The 9029-nt window shown below is 56.1% G+C and overlaps 1 protein-coding gene across 1 annotated transcript in view; it reads right to left on the bottom strand.

Moving 5' to 3' along the window:
* Window positions 1–8328, bottom strand: part of STK36 (serine/threonine kinase 36) — a gene marked incomplete at both ends in the record, with an annotated part of 9863 nt that extends 1535 nt beyond the window's left edge. Inside the window, 20 exons of the mRNA XM_009871836.1 lie at window positions 1–43; window positions 192–317; window positions 486–546; window positions 868–962; window positions 1177–1275; window positions 1524–1628; window positions 2193–2320; window positions 2608–2749; window positions 3177–3282; window positions 3620–3717; window positions 3939–4118; window positions 4341–4484; window positions 4596–4722; window positions 4815–5014; window positions 5244–5413; window positions 5678–5771; window positions 6150–6399; window positions 6619–6749; window positions 7186–7263; window positions 8188–8328. The exon at window positions 1–43 is cut by the window's left edge and continues 53 nt beyond it. Coding sequence (XP_009870138.1) covers window positions 1–43; window positions 192–317; window positions 486–546; window positions 868–962; window positions 1177–1275; window positions 1524–1628; window positions 2193–2320; window positions 2608–2749; window positions 3177–3282; window positions 3620–3717; window positions 3939–4118; window positions 4341–4484; window positions 4596–4722; window positions 4815–5014; window positions 5244–5413; window positions 5678–5771; window positions 6150–6399; window positions 6619–6749; window positions 7186–7263; window positions 8188–8328 — 2518 coding nt within the window. The remainder of the gene's footprint in view (window positions 44–191; window positions 318–485; window positions 547–867; window positions 963–1176; window positions 1276–1523; window positions 1629–2192; window positions 2321–2607; window positions 2750–3176; window positions 3283–3619; window positions 3718–3938; window positions 4119–4340; window positions 4485–4595; window positions 4723–4814; window positions 5015–5243; window positions 5414–5677; window positions 5772–6149; window positions 6400–6618; window positions 6750–7185; window positions 7264–8187) is intronic.
* Between the last annotated feature and the right edge of the window lie 701 nt (window positions 8329–9029).

Below are 9029 nucleotides of genomic sequence, written 5' to 3'. Positions count from 1 at the left end.
GTCCATCGTAGAGACCAGCACCCATTGGTGGGGGAAGCTGCAGCTGTAAGAGAGAGCGCGGGACAGGCTGGAGCTTGCTCTTGGGTCTGAGAGTGGGAGCATCACACCTGCACCCTTCTGAGCCCATCTTTGCACACCTCCACAGTGGGGTGACAGCATGGCTCCCCCACTCCTCCGTCCCCATTCCGTACCTCAGCAGGCACTGTCAATGCATACGTCACCTCCAGTAGGATCTCTTCTCCTCCAAGCTCCAAGGCCACCCCACGCCGACTGAGCTGGGTCAGGTGCACCCTGTAGAACAGGAGAGAGCTCAGCGCCTTTCAGACTTTCCCATCTGCGCACTCGGTGCTGACTCTTCATCCCTTGGCACAGGGCAGGGACAGCCAGGCTGTGCCTGCCTCCATCCCACCCTGAGTAAAACCCAAAGAGGACACAGAGCTCTGCAGGGCAGCCAGGGGTGGTTCTGGCAGAGGGGGAAGACTTACTATAAGGGAGACGACAGGAGACTGAATAAGGAGATCCACAGCAAAGGTAACTACCTCAAGCCTGAAACACAAGGATCAGAGGAGAGGCACTGTGGTCTCACACCTTCACAGCCCACAGAGCAGAAGCATCCAAATACCCTCCAGGGCTGGGAAGAAGCCACCTTGCAGGAGGAGCAAGCCCCGGTTCACAGCACCGACCTGTCCACACTGAGTGCCCATCGCATCCCCAGCACCCACCCACACTGCTCAGCGCTCTGCTGGTGTGTCCCAATCGGAAGGATCAGTGGGAGCAGGAGCCCAGCTCTGGGCAGGCTGAGGGAGAGAGGGCTGTCCAGCACAGGGCACGTTCCTCTCCCACCCATGAGTGACAGCAGGTACTTACCTGGGAGGGGAGGCCTGGAGCTGCAGAGTAAGCAGGGCCAGCAGGTACAGAGAGGCCTCGCAGGCTGCTGCCTGGGCCACCTCCATGATGGGGACCTGCCAAGGGAGCAGGAGTCACAGGGGAACAGCAAGGCTAGGAGCGGGAGGAAGGGACATTTCTGGATGCTGGAGGAGAACTATGCTCTCCAGATTCAGCTCCCCCAAATTTTTCTCCCCATGCATTCCCCAGCTTGGTCTGAGCAGCACTCAGAGGAATGTTTCTTGCTTACCTACACTCCTACCACACCACCGGCACTGTGGTCAGTCCTACCTTGACCTTCAGGAGGTGCACAAGGGAACTCCACAGTTGTTGGCTCCTTCCCAGGTGCTGGCACAGGCTGAGGCTGGCATGACAGCCAGCATAGAGGATCTGCAAGGCAGAGGGGAGAGATGCATGCCAGCCCCTGGGGACAGCGATGCAGTGACCAGGCCCATCCCCGTCACACCCCATGGCTACCATTTATTCAACAACTGACACCAGGGAGGTGGCAGTCACCAAGGGATGAGCCCACAGTTTCCCCTTTAGGAGGGAAGAAGGTTAGGAGCCCACGCTCCTAAGCCCAAAACAAAGGTCCAGGCACCTCTGAGCACAAGCAGATAAATGGATGGGGCCATTACCTTCAGTACATTCAAGGAGCAGCTTGGGCGTTCCAGTTTCTCCAGCAGTCTCCCAAGCAGCCGGCTCTCTCCCTCCATAAGCTTTTCAGCTACTTCCTGAGCAACCTGCAAAAATCAGCCTGTTTTGCACCCTGGGCACCTAAAGCACTGCACAGACTTAAAACAGGGCATTTGCTTCCTACATGTTGCCTGCTTTCACAAAGAGATGCCCATATGCTATGACCTAGCATGGCTTTGATGCACAGTCCCAGAGCTGAGATGAGCAAGAGGAGGTTCCTCCTCAGCTTCCCTGCTTGTTGACTCAGAGTTAAGCTAAAGGATCAGCTGTAAACCTGGAGTTTTGTTTTATCATCCATTCCATTTCAGATCTCTTACAGGTCATATCGCTGTCATGTAAGAATTCTTCATGTTTTCTCTGCGTTGTCTACTTTTTTACGTAGCCACTCCACATTTCACACCCTAAGCGTGAATCTCTTAATTGATTTAGGAGTTCTCAGACTCCTAAAGCTGAGCTGCTGGCTGGGGAGGAGCAGCCTGCAAATGCTGCAGCTACCAAAAAGCTGCAGCTACCAAAGCCAGAGGACTCCAGCTCTCCACTACTGCTGAAAAAGATCCGCCGGGAGGTGTGGTCCTCCCATCTCCTCGCCCTGCAACGAGAGCTGGCCTGACCTGCTGCTTGGCTTCCCGACAGCTGTTCCTCTCCAGAGGGATGCTGCGGGCGCCAGCCAGTGCAGCCATGAAGAGGTCTCCCACACATGGGCTCTGGCCATCGGCTGACTTGGCTTCCATCACGGCACCTGCACAGGGACAGAGCTTGGGAGACGTGCTAAGGGTGAAGAATGCTGAGGGGCAGCAGGATGGGGTTGGAGGCCATGAAACGAAAAGTCAGGCTTGTGACACCAGGAGGGTGAGATCTGGGGTTGAGGGAGAGGAGAGCCCTGGTTAGCACAAGTTTTGGGAAATAAGCTTCAGTCATCTCCTCCAGCCAACAGCACTGTAATGGCAGTCAGGGCTATGACTGCTATGCCAAGGGCAGGAGGGAGAGGAGAAACCCCAGGAGATGGCAAGCTGCTCCCACCGTTACCTCGCAGAGCAGGCTGCTCCGAGATGGATCCCTGAAGGAGTCTGTTCAGAAGGGGTTGATGCTCCTCTCGCAGGCTGGCATAGAAGGGAGCAGAGACCGAGGGGTATGTCACATCTAGAGTCTCACAGAGCAGGGTGAAGCACTGGGGAAGAACATAAGAGCTGCCATCAGACTGAGGGTGGGAGAAGAGAGGACAAATCGGGGAGGAGGCTGTGGGGCGACAGCAGAGATGGAAGGACTCATGTGCTGGAGTTTCAGGGACCTCCAAGTGTCCTCTCCAGCCAGGTTACTGTGTGGGAGCCACATGACACTGCACGCTGGCTGAGGAAGGGGTACACCTGGAGGCTCAGCCATGGAAGATGCCCCCTCAGAGACCTCCTTTCTGCATGTGATCCTCCTCCCCAAAAAATCCAACAAAAAAACAGTGGGTGAGACAGCCTGCCCTGACAAGAATCCATCAGACCCCACGGCTGGGACCAGGGTGTCCTTCCCCTGACGCACACTCGCAGCCCACCAGCTTCTGTCCCTGAGGGAAAGCATAGGGAGAATGGAGACAGGAGCATTCTTACCAGGAGGCTTTGCTGGCAGAGTCTCATCTCACCATTGGCTGGCTCAGCCAGCAGCTCCGGCAGCAGGGTTAGGAAGACACCGACACTGTCCCAGAAGGCCTGCAGTCTGAGGGTGGGGGCAGCAGGGGCAGAGGAGAGCAGAGAAACATGGCCCGTGGCTGTAAGAACAGGATCTGGCCAGGCCCACGTGGCCCTGGCTAAAGGAGCAGGCAGCACCCACTAGCACTGTGAGCTGCTGTCAGCACAGGTGCATTCCCCTTTATCAGTCCCACTCGTGGAAAGGGCTTTTCTGCGAGCACAGCAATGTAGCACGAAGCGCTTAGTCCATGATGCTTCACCACAGACACAGCTCCAGCTACAGAGTATGAACAGCAGCCTCCAACCTACTGCCAAGTCCCTGAAGTGGCCTCAAGAGACCTTGAAGCACAGAGGGTTGACCCTACCTGTCCTTTTGCTCGTTCTCCTCCAGGCTGCACTCACTGCTGAAATAAACTGTGGTCACCATGAGGAGGTCTGTCAGCACTGTGATACACCAGGGCTGCTGCAGAATCCAGAAAGAAAGAGCAAGTGAGGATTGTCTGCTTGCCATCCCAACATCACCACGGTGGGATCCTTCCCTGCCAGGACATCACCCTTCGCCAGGTTGCCTGGAAGAGGCACTGACCCTGTGTGCCAGGTCCAGCAGGACTCCATGGCCTCCCTCAGTACCAGTGCTCTGCAGAGCTGGAAGGAGCCCTAATTTCTCAGGGGTTCTACACCCACCTGCTTGGTGTTACTGCTCTCCAGGATCTGTTTGGCTAGACACAGCAGGGACAGGGGCACATTCAGCTCTTGGCAGAAGTGGTCCAGCAGCTCAGAGTCACATCGTGTAGCCAGAAGGTTGCCCACAACACGGAGCACGGAACGGAGACGTGAAGCTCCCTCCAGCATCCCTTCCAGCACCTGGGCATAGAGAAGCCAGAAGAGCTTGTGATCAGCAGTGGTTCTGGCCTCTCCATCAGCCACGGGGCAGCCCTTCCATCCATTCATGCAAGGGGACAGTAGGGGAGCAGGATGTTCTTGCTGGCTGGACTGAGGACTCTCCCAATTCTCCTGACCCAATCCTGGTGAAGAAAGAAGCATCCACGTCCCCAGTTATACTTGCCTGGGTCACCCATCACTCACCTGCTGAGCAGAGTCCGCCAGGCGGGCCTGGGCACGGTGCCGGAAGGCCGCATCCCTCAGGAGGCTCAGCGGTGTGCTCAGCTGCGCGGCCGAGGGCTCAGTGGCTTTGATCAGGTGCTGCCACTCCTCATCACTCTCCAGCTCCTAGCCACGGAGGAGAGAGGACTGGTGCCACACACCCTGCTTGCCCCTTCATCTCTCTGTGAGCCCCTGGGGACTGGGCCCTGCTGTCCCCACCACAAGGCACCATCTTACCTCACTCTCCAAGTCCACAGTCTCAATGCTGCGCCTGCCCTGGAGATCTGCCCTGCCAGTACCAGCCTGCGAAGGGGCACCTGCTCCAGGAAATTCCCGCTCGTAGTCTCGGCTGATGCTGTGCTCTCTGGCCAAGCAAACAGCACCGTCAGTGAACATCTCCACCTTCCCCTCTTCCTCTCCCCTCTTCCTCCCTTCCCAGCCTCAGCCCTCCCTCACTGTGGGTTGGGAGGAGGCTCCTCTGACTCCCACTCTGCCACGCTGCTCTTCCCTTGCAGGACACTGGGATTCTTCTTGTTGGGGGCAGGTGGTGGGTCTCCCTCCTCACGCGCTGCCTTCCCCAGAGCTGTTCTGGGTCTTTGCCCTGGGCATTCTTTGCCAGCATCCTTCGCAGACACACCACCTGCCTTCAGCTGCCCCTGAGGGAGGGCAGAGAAGTTTTGTCAGGGCAGGGTTACTCAGCCAGCCAGACAAGTCCCCTAGACCTCACCACTCTGAGGATTCCACATCTTCCCTCGTTTGTGGCTGACATTCCAGCCTGACCCATGTCTTTCCCCCCAGGTCCCATTTCAGTGCCCCTCCTCTGCCCTGTGAGACACAAGCCAGGGTAATCGAACACAGTCAGAGAAATCCCACACTTCCCTCCACCTTTTTCTGTGCCTCCTCAACCATCTTCTGCTGGGCCTTTCTCAGGATCCTGGACTGACCGCTCCTGGGGGCCATGGCATGAGCTTGCTGTTCCTTCAGGGCCTGCAGCTGTGGGGTCAGCTTGGTGGTGAAGGGGTTTGAAATCCCGTGCTTTTCTGTGTCATCAATCACTGGGGAGGCGAGGGGAAAACCTCATCAACAGCTCTCCCTTGGGACACAGGGAAAGTGATTGGCTCTGCGATCCCAGGGTAATCCCAGGGGACCCAGTGCAAGGCCAGGGGCAAGAGCTGGGAGTCAGTGCTTGGAGAAAGCTGAGAGAAAGGAGGCAAAGACCAGGATAGTAAAAATAGCAGGGCAGGATAGTCCTCCCAGCCTCCAGGCAGCAGGAGGAGGAAAGAGACCTCGCCAGCGCTGGAAAAAGAGCTGGTACTCACCAGTAACCCGTCCAGCAATGAAGGGGTGAGAGAGCAGCTCTGGCCATGACAGGCGCTGGCGGGGGTCCTTCATGAGCAGTCCCTGCAGGAAGCTCTACAGGACACCACAGCACCAGGGTCACTAACACATGCTCAGTACCCACCAGTGAGCACAGTGTAACCACCAGTCTTCCCCAGTGAGGGCATCAGAAGGTGGCCCTGGGAAAGGAGTGGCTCTAGTGCTTAGGGAAGAGGGGAAGACACTTCCCAACCCGGTGAATCACTCTTTTGCTATCTGCCCCACTTTCCCAGCTTATGCACAACTGTGATAACAGTCCCCACCCTAGGAGGCCCAGCTCTCACTCCTTCTCCATGTTCAGAAATCCCTCTTAGGGGACATAAAACCTAAAAGTAATCCACCAGGGCAACAGGTGAGGCCAAAGTGGTACCACATTACCAGATCTCACTCCACAGATAGGGCCTTCACCCTTACCTTGAAGACTGGGCTTATGGCCTCAGGCCATTTGACGGGGTCCTTGACAATGAGGCTGACAAGCTGGAAGATGCTGGTGGTGTAGAAGGGAGGAGTGCCCACAAACAGCTCATAAAGGATGCAGCCCACCGACCACAGGTCCGCTGTGTGGTCGTACGGCCGCTCCTCCACCAGCTCAGGGGACATGTACAGCGGTGTGCCCATGATGGAGGTCAGCACCATGGTGTGGATGCTCATGGCACGAGCAAACCTGCTCAGAGCAAAGCACAGGTGGCCAGTTCAGGCTGAAAGAGCCATTGCAGCTCCCAGGGAGATCCTCAAGAGTTTACCAACACCTCTCCCCTCTGGAGTCCAAAATCCCCCACCCCTGCTCAACCTCTAACCTAGGTCCCCTTCCACACTCCCTATACAGCACCACTTGGCTTCCCCAAGGCCAAACGTCCCCCTCAAGCCGGCCCCCAGCACCCACCCGAAGTCACAGAGCTTGACGATGCCGTCTTTGCCCAGCAGGATGTTCTGGGGTTTCATGTCGCGGTGCAGGATGCGGTGGGAGTGCAGGTAATAGAGAGCAGAGACCAGCTGGGCAGCTATGGTCTGGACCTGTCGGAGACAGGGGAGCCTCAATCTGTGTCCCCTAGTGCCACCAGCTGGCACAGCCACAGGGTTCCTTATGGCCTGGCTCCCCCAGCAGCCTCATTCCTGCCCTTGGCCTGTTTGGGGCAGGGTCCAGCCCCAGCCATGGGCCAGCAGCTACTTGAAATAGGCTGAAGGCCAAGGCAGCAGCCTGGTGCGGTGGTCCCTGGAGGCAGAACAGGGAAACTGAGGGCCCTGCTGGACCCCCCTGCCTCCCAGTGCAACTTAGCCCCTTCTTCATCCCCTTCAGAAGCTCTGCCAGGTAAAGCCCCAGAGACACCCTCACCAGCACCCTCACCCTCCTCAGGTCTTTCAGCCCAGAGCAGAGACCCAGTGTCTGCAGGCAGACAAATTTGTTCTCTCCATCCTGCAAACACTGTGAGGCCACCAACACGACAATCACCTGGTCCTCGGGCAAACTCCCATCATCTTCCAGGATCTGGAAGAGCTCCCCCTCTGCGTAGTCGGTCACCACCGCCACCTGGAGGGAAGAGCAGCACGGTGACATCAGACACTCACCCAGCCACATCCCCACGATGCTCTGCGGGCTGGGACAGAGCAGGGCAGGAAATCTGAGGAAGATGCTGGTGTGTCACCATGCAAAGCCCATCAGCCTGGGCTGGGACCTAGGGTGGGGAGAGAGCCTCCATGGCTGCACTGCAGCAAGGGCCTGCCACTCAGCAGAGGTCTTGCGGCCGTCCTTATCCCAGCCAGTCAGCAGAAACCAGGGAAAGGCAGGACAAGGCCAGAACAGTATTTCCAAGACCAGAGTCCTTGAGCTTGTTTTGAACCTGCTACTCAATTTTACTTCATGCCCCCCATAGCACAGCCTCCAGTCCTTCCTGGCCTCCAGTTGCGCCAGGGGAGGTTTAGATTAGATATTAGGAAGAAATTCTTCACTGAGAGGGTAGTTAGGCACTGGAACAGGCTGCCCAGGGAGGTGGTGGAGTCGCCATCCCTGGAGGTGTTTAAAGAACGAATAGATGTGGCGCTTGAGGATACGGTGTAGTGGTTAGAGAAATGCTGGGGAAAAGGTTGGACTTGATGACCCTGGAGGTCCTTTCCAACCATAATGATTCTGTGATACTCTCCCCACGAGAGTTTAAATTAGTGAAGAGTCAGTCTCTGAAGAGACTTACGAGGTGACTGAAGAGTCGCCCTCATCCTGTGATCCCAACCTGCTATTCCTGCATCACACCCCCCTGCCAAGCTCCTTTAGCTCTGCATATGAGCTAGGGCATCCCACACAGCACATACTGAAGGACTCTGAATAATATTGACCTAGCCCTGGGAGGGTTTGACAGCCAACATCTCCTGAGAAAGAGGTTCCTACAACTGCAGGCGGCAGCCCTGGTTCCTCTGCCCCAGTCAAGCAGAATTATCTGCCTGGAGTAGTCTCCTTCACCTCCTTGTCCGTCTCGAAGCTGTCAAGCATCTGGATGATGTTGGGGTGATGGAGGCCTCTCATGATCTCAATTTCCTGCCGCAGGTTCTTCAGCTCCTTCTCAGACCGCCCTACCTTGTGGATGAACTTCAAGGCCACCACCTTTCAAAGCAGACAAAACTAGAATCAGACCAGCCCTGGCAGAAGCTGCATTTAACCCAAACAGGACTGTGTGTTTTCCAGCTGAACACAGCAAATGAGGCATTTGTTCACTGCATCACCTGCAGCTGGGACTCTCCTGGGCCCTTGCACAGGTGCTCACATTACTTTGCACACTGGCATTTAAAGCAAAGAAATTTAATCAGTGAGCGCAGACAAAACTAAGACTGCCAGAAAAATGGGACAGGACCTAGAGATACTGGTGAACAGCAAACCTAACATGAGCCAGCAGCACCCTGGGCTGTATCAACAGGAGTTGGAGGGAAGTGATTATTGCCCTTTATTTGGAACTTCTTAGATCACGTGGCCAGTTATTGGCCCAGACAAACATCAATAGGCTGGAAGGGGTACAGCAGAGGCCACTGAAGCATGTGGAAGGATGACATAGGGATTACAACTTGAAGCAGGGTAATTTCAACTTTATATAAGGAAAACCAGTCACCCTAAGTATAATAAAGCACTGGCTGTGTAGGGCTTTTGTCCTCGAGGTTTTGCAGGTTCTGTATTTAGTAGCCCTGCCTTGGGCAGGGGATGGAGACCTCCTGAGATCCCTTGTTGAATCTGAATGACTCTGTGCCAGCACAAGCTGGCCGGGAGTGTCAGCAGCAAAATGAATGAGTGCCGAGTGCCAGGCAGAGCTGCCA

The sequence above is a fragment of the Apaloderma vittatum genome, unplaced genomic scaffold (genome assembly GCF_000703405.1).
Source record: "Apaloderma vittatum isolate BGI_N311 unplaced genomic scaffold, ASM70340v1 scaffold24996, whole genome shotgun sequence".
In the NCBI taxonomy this organism is placed as follows: Eukaryota; Metazoa; Chordata; class Aves; order Trogoniformes; family Trogonidae; genus Apaloderma; species Apaloderma vittatum.
This window is presented reverse-complemented; position numbering and strand designations above follow the sequence as displayed.